This window comes from Coturnix japonica, chromosome 9, assembly GCF_001577835.2.
Source record: "Coturnix japonica isolate 7356 chromosome 9, Coturnix japonica 2.1, whole genome shotgun sequence".
NCBI classification, from domain to species: Eukaryota; Metazoa; Chordata; class Aves; order Galliformes; family Phasianidae; genus Coturnix; species Coturnix japonica.
The window spans coordinates 1,948,465-1,971,900 of record NC_029524.1 but is presented as its reverse complement, the minus strand read 5'-3'; the positions used below and the strand labels follow the sequence as shown (position 1 = coordinate 1,971,900).

The 23,436-nt window shown below is 48.0% G+C and overlaps 1 protein-coding gene across 1 annotated transcript in view; it reads left to right on the top strand.

Annotated features, from left to right (window-relative positions):
- Window positions 1–2,463: 2,463 nt before the first annotated feature.
- Window positions 2,464–23,436, top strand: part of INPP5D (inositol polyphosphate-5-phosphatase D) — a 43,316-nt gene continuing 22,343 nt past the window's right edge. Inside the window, exons 1-4 of the mRNA XM_032446452.1 lie at window positions 2,464–2,706; window positions 6,455–6,518; window positions 20,593–20,743; window positions 22,238–22,409. Coding sequence (XP_032302343.1) covers window positions 2,573–2,706; window positions 6,455–6,518; window positions 20,593–20,743; window positions 22,238–22,409 — 521 coding nt within the window. The 5' untranslated portion in view covers window positions 2,464–2,572. The remainder of the gene's footprint in view (window positions 2,707–6,454; window positions 6,519–20,592; window positions 20,744–22,237; window positions 22,410–23,436) is intronic.

The window sequence follows — 23,436 nt, the reverse complement described above, 5'->3', positions numbered from 1 at the left end:
GAGCATTCCCCTTTGCTGTTCATTGCTTATAGTTCTCAGAGACAAAAAGAGAAGGTCTGTTGGTTCTTCTCATTCATCTAGGTTTGTTTCAGGGTACCTGGAAGCTGCAGGTACCAAAGAAGTGAAGAGATTAACTGGCCTTCCCAAATATGCCTGCAATTTCTTGAGCCTTTCTCAAGTAGCAGGTCAGTAATGTGCTGGGTTGAAGAAGCAGCAAAGCATGCAGTGGAACCAATACTTAGTGGCTATTATTCGTCTGGTTTTTAGATGAAAGCCAGAGTCTGAATAGACTTTAGTGGCCAGGAGCCTGTTGACACCTAGTGAGGGAATGCTATAGTTAGACTTCAGCAAAGCTAACAGCTCTCCTATTAATTCAGCTCCTCATGTCAGGCATACTAAGAAATCCTTTTGTTTCATGACACGAAAATACCCTTGTGGGCATTTTTCATGTGGCGTTGAACTACACAGCCTGGATATGGGTAAGATTTTGGGGTGACTGCTGTAAAACTTGAGTGATGCTACATGCAATATTTATGCACTGGGCAGGCTGGGGAGTTTGCAGCCAGCTGGTAGAATACTGCCTGGCCATCTGTGGCAAACACTGGTCAGGTAAAGTATTTATTGAAGCGCCTGAGAGAAAGCTTGGAATAACATGTCAACATGGGAAACAATAATGTTTGTTCTGTCTGTAGACTGTGAGCGCTGTAATTTTTGATTAGCCAACATTGCAGTGCTTTAGCTGTGGCCTCATTCTCTGATGTAAAGTGGAATACTGCTGCTGCAGTTATTGTATAGCTACTGTTGAGTCTGGGTTGGATTTGCCTGACAGCTGTATCCATTATTCTTTAGTTTTACAAGGGAAGCTCTTACAAGATGCTTTATCCCAGCTGTAGGATGACTGTATAGCTATTTGAAGTGCACCTTAATCCTTATGTAAACTTGCAGGCTGTATATCACTGTGTGCACTGGATGTGATCACTGCACTCTCTATGGCAAACAGTTGCACTCTCCTTCTCTACCCTCTTCATCCTCAGGTCTGCTCACCAGCCTTCTTTGCAATACACAGACACTCTTCTCAGTAGGGAGAATAAGGCTTGCACCCACACTGCAGCTTGACAGCTGTTGTCCATTCAGAGCTACTTCATAGCATTCAGCGTCAGACTTCACTGTGGGAGTGTGGCTTCTAAAGCCTGTGTAGATCTGGGTGAAGCTGCAGGGCAGGTCCTGCTGAGCTAATTTTGGTCTGCAGACAGTGCTTGCTCAGCATGGACAGGAAGCCCTGCATGTTGCAGTTCTGCCCATTTAGCAGGTTTGCGCAGTTCTGAATTGACTCTGTAGAGTCAATGTCTGGAAAGCTGAAAGTGCCAGGGAGGCAAAGAGGGATGGGTGCTGGGCTGTATGGCTTCCATCTCCCTCTTAGTGTCCATAAATTCTGGTTTTGCTTTCTTCTGCCTGCTGTGTGAAGCAGCAGCACTCCTGTATGCTGTGTGTGATCCACAGCACTTCTGGCTCTGGGAGCTGAAGGCTGTGCTGAGCTGTGTGTGCTTTGCACGGGGGCTCTCCTGACACACAGTCCCACTTGGATGCTGCTTTGGACTACAGCTCAAACGTGGGTGAGCAGAAGCATTGCCTTCAAAGGCAGAGCAGCTGGAGGAGAGGCAACCAAAGTTGCCATGCAAGCAGTTCTCCTGCAGCCACACTGTTGCTTGTTGCAAGCATGTCTTGTTGCTTTGCCTTGGAGATGCAGCTCTGAGCGTGCAGCACAGAGCCTAGACTAGGGACAGATGTGCAGACAAAGAAAAGGGAAGTGAAAGTCCCAGTTCTCCTCTCTGACGCAGGTTGCCAAAAATTACTTTGCTCGGTCCTACCTTTGGGGATTTATTGTTGGAAGGACCTTCAAGTCTGTCTCACAGCAGCTAACAGGGAGCTTTGGCCAATGACTCCCAAAACTAATCCTGCTATACTTTTGTACGTGGAGGTGTATGGGGATAATTTATTATTGTTATTATTTCTATTTGGGTCTTTCAAGTCCCTTGCTGAACCCCTAGCTAAATGTGAGGATCAGTGCAGGAATGAGGTGGTTGTTACTAAGGATCCCAATGCAGAGGTTGTTTTCAGGCCAGTCTGGGATTTATTTGTTCCCCATGGAGACCTGTCATGGGTAGGACTGACAGACAGGAAAATGATGGAAACCCAAAGGGTCTGCCAAAAGACCATAAATAGGAAGGCAGACCACCAATGCCTGTGGGACTGAGTTAGTGGGGGAGCAGGAGGAACCCCCGTGTGGGGTTTTGGTACTGAATATGGGGATGTGAAGGGAAAGGCAGGGAATGTGGGCTCACCAGTCGCTTCTGTTGTAGCATGCAGAGAGAGCAGGGGCTGCAGGAACGTGTCATGCTCACTCTCTGAGCTGTTTGAGTTGAGGAAGTTCTCCGCGGCCGAGTTTCCTTTCCCTCTCTGTACTATTGAAACAGGAAGCTGCTGAGCTGGAGCTGCCTGATCGTTACACACAGACACAGAGGCAGTTCTGGCAGCTCCTGTACTGGCATTCAGGTTTCCTCCAGCTGCAGCCATGGATCAGTGCTGGTACCACGGCAACATCACTCGCTCCAGAGCCGAAGACCTGCTCTCCAAAGTAGGCAAGGATGGCAGCTTCCTTGTGCGGGCCAGCGAGTCCATTGCTTCGGCATATGCACTCTGCGTGCTGTAAGTACACTTTCAACTTGGTGCTTTCATCCCTGCTCATGGAGGGGTTACCCCTGCACCCAAACAGCCACTGTGCCCTTAGGAAGGTGCAGCCCAGCAAAGCATGGCTGGTTTTCACCTGCTGGGCCACAGGGTATGGTTGGGAGCTGGCAGAGCGAAGCTGGGCTCTTCTGCTGCTGTACTCTTTGCTCTTGCCCGTGATACAAAAGGACAGTCAAAGTCTGTTGCTGCGCTCTGAGATAAAAGAACCTCTTGACTTCTTAGAGCCTGATTGCCCGTTCGGTCATGTATTTACATGTAACTGCAAACGCTGAGCTCAGTACCTCTGAGGCACGTTCTTGCTCTGGTTCAGTGTGCGTACAGTGTACAGTGCTGTACACTGTACCCTGTACAGTGCTGCGTTCCTGGAGCAGAGCACGATGCACTCAGCACAGCAGTGAATCTGCCTGCCCCAGTAATGCGTCTCATGGGGTAAATACCATCGTGTAGGAAACAGGGAGAGGAGAAACACTGGCAGCCCTGACCTCTGCATTTGGGTTGGGGCTGAGCACTAGAGAGAGGTGCTCACCTGCCCTGGGTTTGCAGGACCAAAGGAGACTGAAGGCAGCAAGTAAAGTTTGAGGACTGAATTTGGCACTACAGGGGATAAGGCAGGCACTATCTGAGGCCACAAGAGCCTCTGTGAGAGCCCGTTCTGCCTGTCAGATCCTTGTTGTTGGATTAATAACAACTTATTCCCCCCCTCCACTGCCCATGAAACTACAAGTGGGTTTCCCAGTATAGCTTCTTTCTGAAAGCGTGTTTCTTGCAGCGGTGGAGGCGGTGCTGCCGTTTATAACTCTGCTCCGTCTGCTTGTCTCTGAGGTCAGGCTTATGGTGACAGCACATGCTGCTGCCCAGGGCTGTCTGGCAGAAGGCTGGGCAGCTTCTCCATGTACACAGGCGTTCTGGCAAGGGCTGAGGGCACAAGTTGCCACTCAGGGAACGTTTTACTGGAACAGACAGCTGCTTCCATTGAGCATTTTTAGTACAAATGCTTTGCTTTGTAACCAGCAAACACACACACACACACAAGATGTCTTTACAGAGCGGTGGTGGAGACTGCAGAAAGGGAAGGTGCCGTAAAAAATGTCTGCTAACGTGCATTTGCATAAGTTTTTCCATTGTAAATGTTTTTGCAGCCAACTTTGAAAGCCTTTGTGGTTTGAGAGACCTGGGATCAGGAAATAGGAACAATATAATGACCAGGATTTTCTGAGCCGGGAGCCAAAGGTTATGTTTTTAAATCCATTCTGAGGTGGCCGACATGAATGGTTTGATTAAAGAAACAGGGAGCACCCAGCTTTGTCAGCCAAGGGCAGCCGGGTCTATCAACAGCAGCTCAGCATGTGAGAGTGTAACGTCCTATCAACCCGCTCTGGCCTGCAATTGGTTTGTGGAGAGAAAGGGTTAAAGGCGGTGAATAAGTCTTTCCCTCTGAATGTCATCCTGACAAAGCGCACAGCTTTCCTGAAGCTGGAAACTTCCTCGGAGGTGTCTGTCTGGGTTTCAGCTGTGTTACCAAATGGGAGGTGCTGGCAGTGCTTGGGTCACTCCTGTCTGAAGAATGGAGAGGCTGGAGACAAGGTGAGAGGAAGGGGTGGAGTGGCTGCAGGAGGCTGTCACTAAATGTAGAAAGTCGCTGTGTATATGTGGACCAGTAGGAAGGGGTAAAAAAAACCTAAAACTGACAGCAGCAGCACTGAGCTCAGCAGAGAGCAGGGAACGCTCCTCCTCCAACTCTGATGTCCTCCCTCCTCTCTCTGCTGGTCACACTGCCCCATAAAAGGCAAGAAGCAAAGGCACTTTCCTCCTCTTTTCTCTGAGCCGGGGCTGTTAGTCTTGGCAACTCATGGGCTAACTCAGCCCAAGGGAATGCAGGAGCAGTGGTGCTTCCAGAGAAGAGCTCGCAGCTTTAGGTGCAGGTTTGGGTTCCTCCAGGACTGTTCCTTCGAGGTACCATTTCCTGCACCTTGAGGGGATGACATGTCTCATAGGATGCTCAGGCAGACTTCATTGTGATTAGGATCTCGGTGTGCTTCCAGTATGCACATCATCACCTGTGCATGAGGGTCAGTAGGAGAGGAAATGGAAAGCACACCCTTTCTTCTGCTAGCTGTCTGAGGGAGCAAACACATCAGAAAGTACTTGGGGATGTGTTTAAGCTCAGGTAGATGATGTATTTACCCCCACACACACATACACACAGCCAGGCTCAGCAGCAGTAGGGCAATTCTGAACTCATAGCCAGTTTGTAGGGAGGACCTGGAATGTGAGAGCGATTGGGGCCATGCAGCCTGGCAGTTGTGATGCTGAGGGTTGAGAATGAGGTACACACCACAGCCTTCTCCACCCATGTTCACTAAGCTAGGGGGCTGCTGGAGGGGCCCCATGCTTGATCCTATAAAGTGCTCCTCCTTGATCCTATCTTACCCAGCAGCTCTTGGCTTGCTTTTCCACTACTTCAGCTGCATCTCTTGGCAAGTGTTATGCCAGCATCATAAGACCCTGTGCAATGGGAACTTTCATGGAGGGTCCTTCTCTGACACAAGCGCCATTAAGCTGCTTTGTTTATCAGTTCCATAATCTCCACTCACAAAAGTTTTCTCTCATCAGCTGCATGAGCAGTTCTGCTTAGCCCTGTTTGCGTATCAGAAGGAGGAAATGGTGTAAGAGAACTGCATTGGCAGATAAAACCCAAACCTATACCCTTCCTGGAGGCATACCCTCCTCTGATTCTGTCTGCTCTGGGCTCAGTGAAATGAGCAGAGTTGTGGCAGTCTGAAGGTGCTCAGGATTGTAACCATGGCTTCTCCCAGCCCCCTGGTACAGCAGCTCCTCAGCTGTGGATGAGTGGATGCTTATGGCATGGGATTGCACTGCTTACTGAAGCTCTGTGGGCAATTCTGTGTGCTTGGCCATTGATGCCATTAGAAAGAAGTTCATATGGATGCAGGAGTAAATCCTCCAAACACCCAAGAAAAGTCAGCTCTGATTTGTGAATTCATTTCCAGTTGCTTTTTGTGACTCCCTGCAGTCCTGGTGGTTTCTCTTTCTCTCTCCTGCCTGGAATGATACTGGAAAGTGCATGATGAATAAGCTCACAGTGACCTCAGCCCACATTTCACAGTGATCCTGAGGGTAATGCAGTGGCTCTGATGGAGGCAAGGAGGCTCTGATAATGGATTCCAGGTTTTCCTATGAGAGGAAGGGTTGAAACTAGCATCTTTCACTGGCTTAAAGCCATATCGTGTGTATTTAACAGAATGCTTTGCAGGTAACTTGAAGGGTTTGAACAATCTTGTTCACACTGGAGAAAAGGTTAAAGTCTATTTTTCAGCCAGTGTTTCCTATGTAAGCTCCCTAGAGCTCAGCAGCTGCCGAGGAAGGTCATGCTTACCACACTGCAGCGCAGCTGAGGCTTTCCTTCCTTGCCCTTGGACTCTTGCACACTGATGTGGGCAAAAGCCTCTTCTGTCCTCCCTTAAATAAAAATCTAATTGAACGTAACCGGGACAAAACAATAGTTGTAGCTGATGTTACTTTGGAGGCTTGAGGGAAATGAAGAGAAATGTTTTAAGCCCATGTTTATGCATGGAGGTATCTATGTGTCCAGGGACCTTGCCATATCTCCTCTCATGGGGAGGGGTGCTATGGTGCAATTCATTCCCTCTGCAGGCAGTCTAACAGCATCTCTGATCTGTTCCAGGTATCGGAACTGTGTTTATACCTACCGAATTCTGCCTGATAAAGAAAAGAAGCTGATTGTCCAGGTAAGCCACGCAGTGAATCATTCAGTCCCACAAAGATGCACTTAGTGTTACTTGCTGTGTGCTTTCACAATGGTTCTAATGCTGGGAGAGTAGAACATAGGGTGTGAAACTAGTGCCCCATGCCAGCACAGTGCTGGTCTCCAGTCCATGTAACTGAAAACCTCCCTTTAGGGCATACCTTTTCCCATGCAGTTGGCTTTTGGTCAGTGCATTGTGGATCTTTTCACCCCAGAATCACTGCACAGTTTACTTACATTCAGAAAGTGCAAGCTGAGTTGTAGCCTCAGGATACAGAAGGTACCAGGACTGAGGGCAGGAGTTTCACATCTTCATTTTATTCCTGTTCTGTTGTAGGATTGCAAACGAGCCACTTTCTCTTCCTTATCACCTCTCAGGCCTTGTTTTCTCAATCCAGACCATGAAACACTGAGGGGTGGCTATGGCCTCTTACAACCCTCAGAAGTAGGCATAGATTTTGTAGGGAATGAAATGGAAATACCCATTTGCACCATTGTTATTCAGGGTGGACCTGTGATGGTTCAAAAGTCCTGCAGCCCTGAGAAATCAGTGTTTCATTCTGCTGTAGCAATGGGCAGCTCAAGTGCTGGTCAAGACTTATGAATGAGCTGAAGGTGTGGTTTCATCCTGCTGCTGCTGCTGAGCACCAAACGTGACTTTGCACAAAATCAGGTTGAATCAAACTGCTGTCGGTCAGCTCAGGCTCTCCCCTTTGCATGCAATTCCTCATCCCAGTTCTTTGGAGGGTATTGTTTGCAATTAATTGTATCCTCATCATTTCTGGGAAGTGGTTATTGGACTGCCAGTGGATTCAGCAATATTAGCCCCCGTTGGGTCTTTCTGAGTGAAACCTTTTGAAATCCACTGGATTTTTTAATGTGGTCTATCAGAAATGCAATCAAACTGATTGATACAATCTCGGCACTTTTGGTCTGATTGTGGGCTTACCGGGGGCTCTAGGTTAAACATCAGGGGTGGGCTAAAGAAAGGGAATTGTTAACTCATGTTTGGAAGAAACAGCATGGGGGGTCTGGCTGCTTCTGCAAGAGAGAGACTTGGGTTGTAATTGAAGCTTCCAGATCTCATGTTGTTGGCTGCTTTTCTTGGTGCATTGTTGGGCCAGACAGCTTTCCTTACTTGTCTGTTGAGTCCTGTAAGAGGTAAAAAACTGTTTTGTGCGTATTAAAGAGCCATATTTTGGAAGAGCGGTTCTCCTGTGTGAGGATGTGAAAGCTGCCAAATAGGGAGAGTTTAACATGCTGCAAAAAGCCCATTAAAATGCAATCTATTGAACTAGACCAGGTAGCACGTAGGCTCAACAATCAGTAGATTCTTCCCTTTTCTGGGCTTAAAATAATAATAAAGAAAGGCACAGGAGGGTTGCAGTACTAAATCCCGAGGTCAGCCTGGCTCCAAGCAGGGGCTCTGACTGTGCAGTGTGACCTCTTTTGCTTGCACAGTGCTCTTTCCTGAAGCTCCTTCCTGTCTGCATCCAGGCGGTGTCTGTTGGTCGTTTTTCATGCTGAAAGCAGGTTGAGATGTGTAAAATCCCAGCTACACATGCAGCACTGATGACATGACAGCTCTCCCTCTGCTACTCTGTGATGTGGGGCTTTTTCCTCTTTGATGCTGCAAGTTATTTCGCGTTTTCTGGGTACTGGTGAATAGATTCCAGTTTGCTTAATGAGAACCTGGTCTGGCACCAGTGTAATGATGCTCCATTCTATTGTTTGTGTGGCTGAATTAACTTTGCAGTACAGGTGGCAGAAGGGGCGGTGCAGATTTTTGCATTCAGAGGTGCGTGGTTTTGCATTCAAACTGGTGAAAAAAATATTTGCATACATCTCTCCAGCATTTTGTGACATGCATTTTGTGATTTGCCATTGGCTTTCTGCATTGTGACAGCCATACAGCAGTCAGTATGGCCAGGGTTGGAACCTCTCTTGCCTGCCATATCTGTACCACATTGTAGTGGTTACAGTCATTGAGTTTTTGTCCCCCCTCCTCTTTGTCTGGGGCTGCTGAGTTTCCCTTCCATTACCTGAGACATCCAAAGGTAGGCACAGATCCACGGCTTGGATGAATCCAACCTGCATCCTGCCAATGCAAACTTACTTAAGGAAGAAGGGGAGGCAGGACAGAAATCCTTGCAACAGAGGATCTGTTACAGCGAATAGAGATCTTTGTCCCAGCCTGAGAACAATTAGTCATCAAGATCTATCTGGTAGCCTGCAGTGTCTCACCACACCACAAACAGGAAGGCAGCAGAAGCCATACAGTAGCACAGCAGCCTGGGGGCAGGGATGTCAGGGTGGCAACCTGCTGCCCCTGGGTTAGCATAGCTGCTCCCTGCCCATCTTTGGGAAGAACCTCTGGGGTGCAGAGACACCCTGCTAAGGCAGGAGAGCAGCCTGCTGGCTAAAGGAGCAGCTCTGGTCCCCTTCTTTTTTCTTTCTGTTTGCCAGCCTCAAGGCTTGGCAATTTCCATGGAATACTTTGATGTTGGAAGGAGTCATGGCAAGCCGCTGTCTTCTCACACTGTGCAATAGACTGTATGACAGTATGGAAAACCCTTCTGTTTTGAAGGTCACTGCCTGTCTCTTTCTTTCCACTTCACCTTCCCAGAGCGCAGTAGCTTCCCAGCTCCCTGGCAGTGCTCTGCTGTCATCTCCCTGCACTCTGCTTTGAGTGTAAATGAGGAGGTGTTCATTGCACTGGTGCCAGCTTAGTGTTCTGTGCACATCTGTACTGGAAATCACCATTGCCGCAGAGATTTTCTATGCCACACTTAGACTTGCTGCTTGCTGCAAAGGGAGGACCTGACCCTATTTGCTTGTAGTTTTTGCTGACTTCAGTGAGATCGATAGGTGCTCTGGCAGCAGTTTTACACCTAGTGATCATTGAGCTTTCTTTTTTCTTTCTTTCTTTTCTTTTTTCCCCTCCTTGCTGGTAATGTTCTCAGCTCTGCCAGAAGGCTGCGTACAACAGGAAACCAGCAGTGCAGTGCAAGCAGTGTGAGGCAGTCCAGTGCTGGTGACTCACTGCACAACTGACGCTGGAGCTGCAGGTTACTCCTGTCCTTACAGCGTGGGCTCCCAGAAAGCAGGAGCGCTGATAAAGGGCTTCCCCTCCAACCCACCTCTAGAAACACGTTTTGGGGAGGCTTTAATGTGTCTGAAAGGCCAGTGTCCTCTGCCTGAGACAGGCACAGGCCATGCAGTGAGAGGGCTGCTGGTCTGCATCACCGTCTGCAGGGCTGCCCCGGCCTCTGGGGGGAAATTTGTCCTGGTTTCAGTGTATGAGTCCTGCAGGGTGGAGCTCGGTGTAAAAGCTCCATCCGGCACACCAACCTGTTCCCTGTCAGCAGACATTCACACAGCTGCCCATCCTGCCAGCACAATCTGATAAGAGCACAAGCTGAGGTCAGTTCCTGGTGTCACCGCTGTTGTCACCAACGTCAGAAGCAGTTTGTGGCTGTCGTGGCACATGCAGCACCTACTTCCTTGCGGGCCCCTTGCAGAGAGGGGCAAAGTTTTTGGGGTTTTTGTCCCTTTCTTTGATACCGTGCTGTAAATTGGTGTGCTGCTGTGACAGCTGAGGCCAAGAGAGGGTTTTCTGTGGTAAGGATTTTGTGGTTTGCTTTAGAGTTTGTTCATCTGTCTGTATCTGATCAAAGCCCGTCTACTTGGAAACTGCACTTGAGCTGGTTTGAGTGGGAGATAATGCAAAGCGTGATCCTTTGGGTGATGGGAACACCTTCTCGACTCTGCAACCCCTTAGAGATTATGCTGCCAGCTGTGCAATGTATGTATTCTTCCCAATACTTGAGGGGAGCTTATAAGCAAGAGGAAGACTGACTTCTTACATGGTTTGATAGTGATAGGATGGGAAACGGCTTTAAGCTGGAGATTTAGATTAGATGTGAGGAAGAAATTCTTTACTCAGAGTGTGTTGAAGCCCTGGCACTGCTGCCCAGAGAAGAGCACATCCCTGGAGGTGCTCAGGGCCAGGCTGGATAGGCAGCCTGAGCTTCAGGGAGCAATGGCAAGGGTTAGGGCTGGGGGTTATTTGGGGTTCCTTCCAGACCAACCATTCTGTGTTTCTATGGTTCTGTATTACATTCAAGGCCTCGCTTTATACCTACTCAACTTGATGTCAAAGCCTTATGGGCTCCACTGAGGACAGGGCAGGCACAAGTCTGCCTTGCAGGAAGCATGGAGACATTAAGACATCCACTGTCTGCTTGCAGCTGAGAAGCATTGGGTACTGCTGAATCCCTCCTGATTCAATTGAAAGACAGGAGGTGACCAAGCATCCCACCAGGATCCCACAGCCGCCTCCTCCAGGCAGGTGTGTGCTGGTGGGCAGGGCTGTGTGGCTGTGGGCTGGTGTTCTGCATGGTTGGACTAGATGATCTTATAGGTCCTTTCCAACCTCGTGGTTCTATGGTACTATGCATCCCAGGGGACCATAGCGGGACAGCTGCACCTGCACCACTGCAAGTCAGGGGATGGGAGAAGCAGCATTGCTTGAAGGATGGAACAGTGTTTGGATGGAGTGTTTCAGTAGAGAATGGTGAGAGGCTGCAAGTGCCATCAATGTACTTTAAGCAAAATTAATGCTGAAAATGGAACTGAGTTTACCTGAATTACTTGGGCGAGATCACGGATTACACAGAAAGCTTACTGCTTCTGCAGAACTCTGTTGGCACTGAAATGCGGAGCTGTAATTAGGATGATGGCTTTTCTTGCATAGAAATGAGGGACAAGTGGACAACCAGAGAATAATTAATAACAAGATCCCTTGAAACATAGGGAAACACATTTCTATCATGCTCAAATACGTAATTTAATTATGTGAAGCTGTATTTTATTGCTGAAAATGGTACAATTCCAATTTGAATGTCTTCCAATGTTGATTTTAGATCAATCTGTAGAACTCTTTCCACTCTTGAAACGCGGGACTGAAATTAATTGGCAGTCAGGGCTTAGCAGAATCTGTGCGCTTTGTCACTGCAGTGTATCCAAATCTGTTTATACAAGGAAAATGTTCTTTCTGCCGTTGCATCTGAGGTAGGAATAAATATAATGTATTTTGCAGGCTTAAACAAAACCAAACCAACACAGAAAGAAGCAGATTTAATAAGAAAACGCCAGGTATTTCCTGAAACAAGCACATTCCTGCTGCTGAATCCCTCAGTATACAAAATTCTTCATACAAACAAACCATATCCAGCTTTTGTTGAGTTTGAATCCTTTCAGAGTGTTTCCAGTTTCCTGAAAATATGGCTGCAAAATATTTTAAGATTTGGAAGGTAAAGATTAGATCTATAAAAGAGCAATCAGTTCAGCAGTTCTTGTTTAAAAAGAGTAATTGTTTCACCTTGTGTTCCTTTCAAAAGTCTTTGGACACCCACAACTGCGCACCCAGCAGCTGTTTGCTGCCCCATGAGATCTTTCAGGTCCTGCTGTGAACACGCAAGTGCACAAACACGAGTGTTTGAGTTTGCTGCTGGCACAAAAATGGGCCCAAGACTTTGGCTGGGGGTTGGGAGCAATGGTTCATCTCCAGTGTCACAGAAACCTTCTCCAGCATCAAACCCTCTGTAGGAAATTGTGCCCACCCCTGTAGATGTTCTCATCCCAAATGAACCACTTCTGTGAGCACATTTGAAAGGAAGGGTGGTAATTGAGTGAGAACTATAAGAAGGTGTCCAATTTTTGTCTTCAGGTCATCACTTCTGACAGTTTTCCATCTTGGTTCTCCACTGAAAGTCAAAATCAGTTCCCTTCTTCTGGTTCCATTCTTCTAAAGCTTTCCTTTTCCAGTATGCTAAAGAAATGCCCAACGAAGCTGGGATTGGAAAGCCTTATAGACAAAGCACAGCCAAGCTGGCCATGGTCTGGCAGTGCTCTGTGTCCACAGGCTGAGCCTGAATTAAAATTCCCAGGTAACTCTGGATTAGGCTTCATGCTCCGATCTTGGCAGGATTGTAGTGACCTGATATAATCAATAGAAGGTGTGCTTGGCGACTGAATGCAGTCGAGCTGTATGCAGAGAAAGTGCTGGTTTTCACAAAGGCATTGCATAACCTTTCCAGAAGTTCATCTTCGTTGTGTGCCACATCCTTGCGCATGCAGAAATAGAAACACTGGCTTGTGTCCAATTCCAGGGAACAGAGCTTAAAAAAAAAAAAAATCAGCTTCACAACCAGTTTTATTTCAGAGATACTGTTTAGGGAGAGCATAAAAGGGGAAGGTTTGAGGAGTTCTTGTTTGCATTTAGTTTTGTGATGGGTTTTGTTAAATGAGAGTTCTTCTTAAGGTTAGCTTCGTAGAATCACAGGATGGTTGGGTTGGAAAGGTCCTTAAGGCTCAGCCACTCCCAGCCCTTGCCATTGGCTGGGTGCCCCCACGTAAGTTCAGCACTCATTGCACTTGGCCTTGTTGCACCTCATTGTGTTCATGTGGGTCCATTTCTCAAGCTTGCTGCGTCCCTTTGCATGGCATCTCTTCTGTAGTGCCAACTGCTCAGCTTGGTGTCACCTGTAAACTTGCTAAGCAGTTTTGCTGCAGTGTTGTTCTGTGAACGTGCTAATGAGTTTGGTCTTACTCATACAGTAAGTAAATGAAACCAGGGGTCATCCATTGAAATAAAGAGTGAGTGGTCAGCTCAAATGTCACAACATAGTGATAGGACCAGAGGGAATGGTTTCAAACTATGGCAGGGGAGATTCAAGCTGGACATTAGGAAGTATTACTTCTCAGAAGGGGTGGTCAGGCACTGGAATGGACTGCCCAGGGAGGTGGTGGAGTCACCAACCCTGGGGGTGTTTGAGGAAAGACTGGATGTTGTACTGAGGGACATGGTTTAGTGGGAGCTATTGGTAATAGGTGAATGGTTGGACTGGATGATCTTTTAGGTCTTTTCCAACCTTGGTGATTCTATGATTGATTCTAACATTAGAAAACAATTGCTGTAGCTAAAAGCCTGAGAAATTTTGCTGGCAGAAGACAGGAAATAGTCACACTAAGATGCTCATGCTTATCTGTGCATCACTGTATGGTTTTTTGTTACGCAATCCCAGAAAGTGATACAGTATAACATGGAGAATGCAGCTGTATTATATGCATGTTGTGCCTACAAAGCTTGCTTTAGTGGGGAAGCATGAGTAAATGACTTTTCTAGTGTTACTTTTAATTTTCCACTGGATATTTTACATAGATCAGTCATATTTAGTGCTTGATGACTGTTGAAACTGGGATCCATTCGGTACAGAAGACAACAGGAGGCTGCCTTCCAGTGGGGGAAAAACTGAACAGAAGTTGGGAGCTGCCTTTGGAAATGACGGTTGTTAAATTTGTTGCCTGTTTGCCTCGCTGACTCTTGAGAACCTGTGTTTTTAGGCTTCTTTTGTTAACCACTAGGGCCAAGATAGTTATTGAAGTGCCAAAGATGGAAGTTTTCATTTGATTCAGGGAGCTGATGCTTTTCAGTAGAAAACCAAGAAGCACCAAGCTGGTGTTCAAATGACACAGAAGTTGTGTACTCCAAAACCTTTGCTTAAATTCTACCCACGCACTTTCAGAAGTGCTAAAAATTGCTTTGAATCCCCATGGCTCTGCAGACTTGCACCCTGTAGCTAAATTTGATGCCAGCCCCTCCTATTCCATCGTGGAGCCATACAGTTTGCTTGCTGTTGTTGTAAATCTTCCTTGCTCTAACACAGAGGAATTATGAAAGCTTCAGTTGCTCAGGTGGGGTATCTTGTTAAAAGCTGGATCATAATATGCTGCGTTGATAAAAGTTTGGATGTGTTATTTAGAATGAAGGACCGCCTCGTGTATGTGATGCTGGTGCACTTTATAACTAGCCCAGGCTGGATGGGGCTGTGAGCAGCCTGGGCTATGGGAGGTGTCACTGCCTGTAGCACAGGGTTGGGATGAGGTGATCTTAAAGGTCCCTTCCAACCCAAACCACTCTATGAACCACTTGGTGTTCTGAAAAGGTTGTACCTAAATATTTTAGTTAAGTGCTCGACAATTACTGTGCTTCATGTGTGAACTGTGGAGTGCCATAGCAGAATGGAAACAGGATTTGAGTGTGGGATCGTGGCGGTTCAAGGTAACTTCTGTATGCCTTTTACTTTCTAGAACTTGAAATGCGTTTTTCTTTAGGATGCAGAGTTGGTGCTTTGCTGAAAACTCCTTTCTCTTCAGCAGGTTCTTTCCATTTGCAAACGTCCCAATTCCTCCACAAGAGCATTTTTCTACCTGTGAACGTGGCCGATTGTTGGGCTGCCAGAACGAAGCCTGGGTGGAATCACGCAGATGAAAACTCTTGCAGGGCCGGAGGAGATGGGAGGTGGCAGATATGACAGGATCTTTTTAAGGTTAACTCAAACTGGGCTCAGGTTCCTTACGTAGAAAGTATTGAACAGTTAACACAGCATGAGCAGAGTGGAAAGATTATCCCAAGTTTTTTTGCTGTGAAATTATAGTCGGGAAAAAAATGATAGCTATTGTGTCCAGAATTGGATTAGGAAAGAGCTCAGGTTTTAAACTAGATTTGCTCTGTATCTGAAATCGTTGTATGTTTCCACTTAGCAATAGAGGGAAGAATGCTGGCATTGAGAGGGTTCATATTTCATGCTCTTGTTTCAAGTGAGCAAGGAAAGAGGTGCAGAGCTTTAGCAGGTGTTCTGCGTGCCCTAGTATGAAAGAGTGAGAAAGAAGATGTTCCAATTAGGAATTGAGATGCAGAGCCAGTCATTCATGTGCAGCATCTCTTAAGTTGGTGCTATGTATAAAGAGGTGGAGCCCATGGTAGAGGCAATATGCAATGATATCTTTCTGTTTCATTTTAGGAACAGAAGGGCTATTATAGGATTGACAAAGCAGCAATTTTCTTTTTTATGTTCTCTTTTTAACTTAAGGGGTTTTTGTTTGCAACGTTTCAGCCAGGAGCACAATCTGGGAGTAATGCGTAGCTCTTAGTAAACTGCAATTCCTCCTTTCCTTCCAGCAATATTCTCCCTTTTCAGAACTTCTGAAGCTCACTTCACCACAATTTTTCTGATTTCTGTGTTTTCACCCAAATGTAAGAGGCCACTGTAACAAAAGCAACGTGAGCGAGCAAAGCCAAACATGGGGGTCAGGCTGTCTGCAGATAGAAGGCTATCTCAGGGGAGACAGGGACTGTTCATCTCCAGTTCTCTCCAGTGTTACTCAGCTTCCTGCCCTTATCTTTTCCCTTCTGCCCTAAGATCATCCAGTCCATTCACTGACCCATCAGCACCATGGCCACGACCACATCTCTCTATGGCACAGCCTTTCTTTGATGTAAGCAGCTATTTTTCATCTCTGGTACAATAACCAAACCTCTCCCTGAGAGCCAAAAGGAAACGTAAAGATGCCCTGCAGGCTTCCTAGCTAGCAGGTAGTCCATGACAACTGTTTGCTGAAACAGGAAACCTATGAAAATATATTTTTTCAAATGGAAAAGGGAAAAAAAAAAACTTCTGCCTGCATTTAGCAGCCAAGTAGGAGCGACCTGATTTTCTGCTTCCACTTCACTTCGTGGGTGTCGCAACCATTTTATAACTCAAAACTTCATAACTTACTGCAGTGCCTGTAGATGGGTTTAAGTACCTGGCATAAGGCACTTTGTTAGAAAGGACTGGACTTAAGCAATGCAAGCAGATGACCAGTTTCCTAGTTCCTCCTTGTGCCTTGGCTCAGGAAAGGAAAACACTTCCTCTTCCTTCTGAGGGCCCCAGACTTCCTGTGCCATCTATTTATACGGTTGTTGTAATGAGCCCCAACTTAACCACTTCCTCGCCCGCCTTCATTTAGGCTTCACGTCTTTTCAGTCTGTTTTCACTTTGCCTTCATAGTCCACTTGCAGCTTCTCCTGAAGTTCTATACCCAGAGCTGCGTCTCCATCCCTGGGGCACGGTGTTGTCAGGGTGTTCTGTTGGCCAGGTGACATGGCTTGGAGATAATGAAGAAGAGCAGATTTCAGCTGGGCCCTGTTGGTCTTTTTACACCAGGTATAAAAGAAGAAAAGATGATGAGCTGTAATGAGAGCTGTCAGAACATTTAGGTAAATGGAAAGGGGCCAGAAGGTGTAACCAGAGAGCAGCAATTAAAGGCTTTAGCCATAGGACATTAAACTACTAGAGGGCGTGCATAGTGAGGCTACAAAGGTAGCAAAGGGTCTTTTGAGCTTTGCTTGTAAATCACATTTTCCAGCTCTTTGTCATTTCTCCTGGGGACTCTGCCTGGTATTTTTACATGCTCCTTAAAAAATGGCGCCCAGGCTGAGTGCAGCAGCCCAGATAAGTTACAGCAAGACAGCTTCTTCCTGGCTCTCATATGACAGCCCCATTAATAGATCTCAGAAAGACATAGGCTCTTTCTGATGCAGCTCCTCGCTATAAAATTGCTGCGCAGCCCCTGACTCGCTGTTATCCAGATTCCTTTGTGCAGTTCTGTTTTACAGGCTGTTCTCTATGTTGCATATGCTCTCTCGGTGCTTCCTTTCCATATGTTGTGGCTACCATCCATGCAGAGCGGAGGTGCTTGCAGGCATCACTGCAGAGCACGGTGCCATGGAGCAGAGCTCTGCTGCTGTGTCCTGGGAGCTGCGTGAGCTCCTGGGGTTGTGGTGTGTTGCTGTGGAGATGACACTCACCATCCACATTTCTAATGACTTGAAACAATTCGCTCTGCAATTAAAACAAGATCTATCCTGTGATAACCCAGAGGAAATAGTTACTTGCTAAATGGAGGCGGGGGGGGAGGGCAGGAAGTGGATTTCATTGTTGGGTGCTGCTTGGGTGGCTCCAGCTTGTTCTGTGCTGCCCCATCCTGCTTGGTTGGCTTGCATTGCCCTGTTCTGCCTCTGCTCCCCATCTCAAACAGGAGAGCAGGTTTGCATGGAGTTATGGCTCCATTTTGCCTTGCTGCTGTCTTCCTGTCTGGAGAAAGTTTATTCGGAGTGCACAATTGGTCTGGTTTTCACTTATGCTCTCTATGAGATGCTGACCAACTCAGTGCTGATGCTGTACTGCCCACCACTGCTTTCCTCCCTAACCTGTGAACCTCATCTGCAAACTCAAGCCTGAGGAAAGCTCATGTCCTGTGTGCTGCTCTTTGCTTTGCTCACTGGCAGTGGAAATGGTCTGACTGGCCTTTGGGTAGGCTCCTTTCACAGAACAAGCAACAGGCAGAGGGGGTTGTTGGGCACTCCTGTGCCAGAGGGGCACAGCCCTTCCCGCGTGCTTCCTCTATTGAGATCTTTGCAAATAATAACAATTATAATACAAAAGAAAAGGGGTGAAAACAATCCAGTGATCTTTGCTCTCAGATTCCTGCGATGCACAACAAGGCTGTGCAGCCGCTGTTGCTCTCCCGGTGTCGGGGAGGGCCCTGGAGTTCCCCCACACTGAGAGGGAGCTGAAGGAGTTCGAGGCCTCCTCATCCTTCCCCCTGCTCTTGGCCACAGCCCCTGACCCACTGTTCCGTTTCCTGTTGCAGCTCTTGCTGTCTGCGCAGCCGCTCGGGATGCACGTTCAGCTCCCTGCTGAGCAGCACCATAACACAAAGTGCTGTCCTTTATCTTTACTGTGTGCAGTGGAGAGTAGGTCCCTTTTGCTTTGAGTGCTTGGGGAAGGGCTGTCACTGCAGCCAGCACTGGAGCTTGCCACCCTTTGGGGTGCAGCTTGGAGCAGGGCTGGTGTGGCACGGGTCCCTGTACTCCCTGTGAAAGGAGTTGGCAGGGTTAGTGTTCATGGTGGGTGCTGGAGCTTGCCAGAGTGGCCAGAAATGAGGGGGAGCCCCTCTGCATGTGTGTCCCTGGGGTTTGTGGCCTGCCTGGGGAACCTGTGCTGGACCACAGGCATTGGTCTGCTCCTGGAGTGCAGTGCAGTGTGTTAGAGGAAGGAGGCCATACAAAAAATGCTGCTGTTTCTGGTTACCACAGTGACCAGGATGGTTTCAGAGGCTGAACTGTCCTCAGCAGCAAAAAGTGTGAATTCAGCCTTTTCTCTCCCTTGCCTTTGGCCTGGAGAGAGCTGTGCAGGGCATGCTGTGCCTTGCAGGCACCCTCAGCAGTGCTGGGGCAGGAGGGACATGGTGGTGTAGGATAGGGATGCTCTCCCCATCCACCTTGGGAAGCAGGCATGCAGTAAGGTCTTTGGAAAGAGTAGGAGGAGTGTGAAGACAAGTTTGGAAAGAGGAGGAGCAGGGGTGGGCTGCAGGAGTTTGAGAGGTGGGGGAGAGCTCAGACAGCAAAGCTTTCCTCCTGCAGAGATGCAGATGGCAAACCCTGTCTCTCCTCTTTGCTCTCCATGTGCTTTAGGCTATGAAGGACCTCGTGCCTTTTTCCAGGTGCCCTCTAGGGTAGCTCAAGGCAAAACCAAGACATAATCCAGTGTTTGCCTGTGTGCCACCTTAATGCTGAATTGTCTAGCTAACAAGAATAATACATCTTAATAACTGCAGGAGCACCCGGGAGACAGAGCAGGGAGCTGTGCCTGCACAGCTCTCAGGCATCACGTGTTATTTGTTATGGAAATGCTTCTTGCTGTGCCTTTAGAGGCATGCAGGTGTAGTTAGAAAAGAGAGGTGTTTTGATGACAGGCTTTGAGGGCACTTCAGACATGGCTCTGCATTGAAAACTTCGTCCTAATTTCTGGTCTGAAATTTTTCTCTTTGGGAAGAACTGAAAAGAAATGCTGCTGTTGTTGCCAGGACTCGCTGGAGACATTTTGTTTTCTGTGTTCTGCTCACTTATGAGTTATGCCAACATTTCTCCCATTTAACCCCTTATTTTTAATACTTAAGAGATACTGAGAGTTTGGATAAACCCAAGCAATGGGTCAAGGAGCTTGTTCAGAGTTGGATTAGAGCTTTGTTTTTGCAGCCGGTAGTTCACTTCATAGCAATTTTGGATGCATGGATGTAATTGCTCTAAAACTTTGCCTCAGAAGATGTCTAGGCCCTATCCCTATCTTTGCTCTCTGCAAGTATCCCTTTCTTGAGATTAGATCTAGATACAGGTTTAGTCATAGTTAAAATACAGCTGGCAAGTGCAGCATCATTCTGAGCCTCACTGTGTGCTTGGCTGGGTTGCAAAGACCACAATGCTCATCTAGTTCCAACCCACTATTGTGTGCGGGGTCACCAACCAGCAGCCCAGGCTGCCCAGAGCCACATCCAGCCTGGCCTTGAATGCCTGCAGGGATGGGGCATCCACAGCCTCCTTGGGCAACCTGTTCAGTGCGNAGCCCAGGCTGCCCAGAGCCACATCCAGCCTGGCCTTGAATGCCTGCAGGGATGGGGCATCCACAGCCTCCTTGGGCAACCTGTTCAGTGCGTCACCACCCTCTGGGTGAAAAACTTCCTCCTAAGATCCAACCTAAACCTCCCCTGTCTCAGTTTAAAACCATCCCCATGTAAACAGCCGTTTCCCCTCCTGTTTATACTCTCCCTTCAAGTATTGGAAAGAATCATCTTAGCTCATTTTGCCATGGCAGCACCTTGCTGGCTGGTTTCACCTGAATATAGCTCTGAGCCTTTGTATCTGGAAGGGACCGGATGCCAGCATCTGGATGTAGACATGTTTATCTTGCCATCTCACAGGGGAATTCTGTCTGTGTGCCACAAAGTGCTGCACAGTCCGGGGGTCTGTGCTTGGTAAAGAGGGAATGCAAAAATGAATCTGGGAGAGCTCTTCTTGTTTTTGAAGATTCCGTCTGCTTTGGAGCCAAGCACACCGAATGAGGAGAGAGAGCTCTTCCACTTGGCTTCACTAAGCCTTGGGGGCTGCCATTTTTGCTGACACTGGCTGGAACATGTGTGCATATCTGTTTCTGTCTGTACTGCAGAAGTCGTTCTGCGCAGAGCCTGTGGTCAGAGAGAGCCATGCTGCCTTTCTCGGTACAGCACTTGTGGGTTTTTTTCTCCCTAAGACTTTGCTTTTCCTCCTGTGAAGAGCAGCACTTCAGTGGTTGGAAATCCCAGGCCACGGCAGCGTCTGTGTTTTGTTTCAGGCATCAGAGGGAGTTCCTGTGAAGTACTTTGATAACTTGGAGGAACTGATAGAATTTTACAAGAAAGAGAACATGGGGCTGGTGTGGCACCTCAAATACCCCGTGCCGCGAGAGGAGGAGGAGGCTGCCGACGACCCAGAGGAGGATGCTGGTAAGAAATACACACTGTCACTGGCTGAGGCCAAGCCTGACACTTGCTCTGGTCTTGCTTTGTATGGAGGCAGATGTGCAATGAAGGGGTGTGATGGGCATCGTCCCAGCTATCATATATGGATCACTCCTAGGATTTTTCCTAGGCCATCCCTTGGATCTGTCATTGCTCTCCATCTCCCAGGGGAAGCCATCTCCATCTCCCACAGAGCCATCCTTCCTGTCCTTTCTGGTGTCTGTCTGGAAATGATGTGCACCACAATGAAACCTGTCTGTGCAGCCCCCATGATGGGCAGTCTGCACTAAAGCAAATCGCTGTGCCTGCATATGTTAGTACAAACCAAAGGTTCTCTGGAGCTGGAAATTTTTGCCTTGGATATCTTAGGAAGAAACAGAACCAAATTTTGCAAAGCTGCTCAGGAAAGATGTTCCTGTTTTTTTTTGGCCAGCTGCACTAAATCTCCTGCTCTCAGAGCGGGGGAGGGAACTGCAGCAAAAATAATACAGAGAGGCAAGCAGCAGGGAATGAAGTCCTAGCCAAGACTAAGAGCCTTTAGATGAAGAGATGTTGGCACTTGGGCTGGGCCGCTTATGGGCAGATTTTAGTTTTAAGACTCTTTGGTGCCATCGTTCTGGAAGCACGTTGGGCTCCCAGGTGTCAGTCTATCTCACACACAGAGTTGCAGAGATGCCTCTGTCTGCAGGTGGCTCAGCCACGCTGCTGCTCATTGCACTGCTGGCTCTGTGGGTCACAGCTCTGCACAAGAGCAATGGGTCAGCACCAACCAGCAATGGGACAATCCACCAGTGGGAAATAAACAAACTAAAGCTCACAACTCAATCAGCTACACATGACAGGCATAACAAAGTGCTGGAGCAGTAGGCATGAAAAGAAAGACAACCATGGCTTGGACAGATGGAGAGGAACCCACTCCTCTCCCAGGAGATGGAGGAGTAGTGTGCTGAGCAGGCAGGATGACAGCAATGTGGGAGGGCAGGAAAACACTTTGCACTTAACACTCATTAACTGCAGGGCAAAGCAGAGTACTTGGCCCCTTTGTATTGGATTTCATTTTCTCCACTTGTCTTTGCTTACTTTAGCTGTCCAGTTCTTTCCATTAGCAGCTTCTGGTGCTCACTCCATCCTGCCCCTTCATCCATTCTGCCCCAGCAGCACACCTCCATGATAATGGTAATGGATGGGTAAAGCTGTGCTCTTTAAGCATTATGTTCAAAATAATTAATCAGCCTTGTGGTTGCTCTGCAGTTGGGACAATCACAGTGAGGCTGGGACAGTGAGGTTGTACTGTGAGGCATGGTGTGTGCTGGTTGTGCTTGAGGACCAAGCGCCCGGTGGCTCAGTGGTGTTGGCCTCAGAAGGGATGGTTTCTGCAATGACTGCCACTGTGGTGCAGACTCTGCTCCTGGTGGGAATGGGGGACAATGTTGCATTGCTGTGCTGGAGTGACTGTGCCTGTCCCTTTCTCTTTGGCAGACCAGGTACCCACGCCTCCCATCCTGCCCCCACGCAACATCCTCATGGCATTGCCAGGCAGCGAAACGAAGGACATGTCTTCTCTCCCTGAAAACTCCAGGGTGGCAGATGTCAACAAGCTTTCCCTTTCTGAGACACTACTCCAGAGACTGCAGTACCAGGACACAAGCAGGTGAGGCTGACCAGCCACAGGGCGGCAGAACCAGCCCTCCATCCAGCTCTGAGCTCTGCCTCTATCTGCTGGGGACCTATTCAACTTAGCCAAACTACTCTCTGTACTACTAAATGAAGGACAGAGAGGTGTGATGTGTTGCCCACACCTTATGGTCTTTGCTGAAGTATTAAAATCAACAGCAGACTTTGGTTTTGAATATAAAATACAGTTGTATGGTAGAGAACTTATCTTAGAGAATTGGTGTCGTAGCTATGTGCCTACAGTACAGATTTTATCAGGAACCACCAACCAGTCCTCAAAAAGCATAAGCTGGTGTGTGGATTTCCAGGTACTCAGTGCTGATTTATTCCAGCTACAGGTCTGACTCACATTGTCCCATGTGCTGTGCATCCACTGAAGCCTTAGAGGAAGCTGTGTGATGTCTGATGGTCAGATGTGCAAAATGTTTTAACAAATGAATAAATGAGAGGGCATGCCTGTGGGCAGGGCAGTGCGAGGCTGAGTTGCAGTGCATGGCAGCACCGGTCCTGTTGTGATGGCCCAGCAGCAGCTGGATGACTGGGAGAAACCCAGTTTTGGTCAGCTGCCTGCATCATTGCATCTGCTGAGCAGCCAGCTGGGACTTTCTGCTTTTGTCAGAGCACAGGACAGCACGTACAGACTGCTTGGACTTGCTGGAGTCCGCAGGGGCAGGGAGGAGGGGAGCACTCAGCTCTGCAGTCTCAGCACCCGTTAAGATTGTTCTGGACTGTTTGGAGTAAAACCTTCCAAGCAGGATGTGATGAAGTGGGAGGGGGTCTTCATCTCCCCTCAATGCCCATGTTGTTGTGAGCCTGTCTCACAGCAGCCTGGTTTCACCTCCCTGAGGTGTGCCTGTGGCTCTGGCAAAGCCAGGCATCACAAGAGCTCCCCTGGTGCAGGAGGTCGGTATTGGGCAAGATTGAATCTAGGGTGGTGAAGGACAGAGATGAGAAAGTGACAGCACCTTCTGATGGTGGGAGACCCATGGTTCAACGTAGAGCAT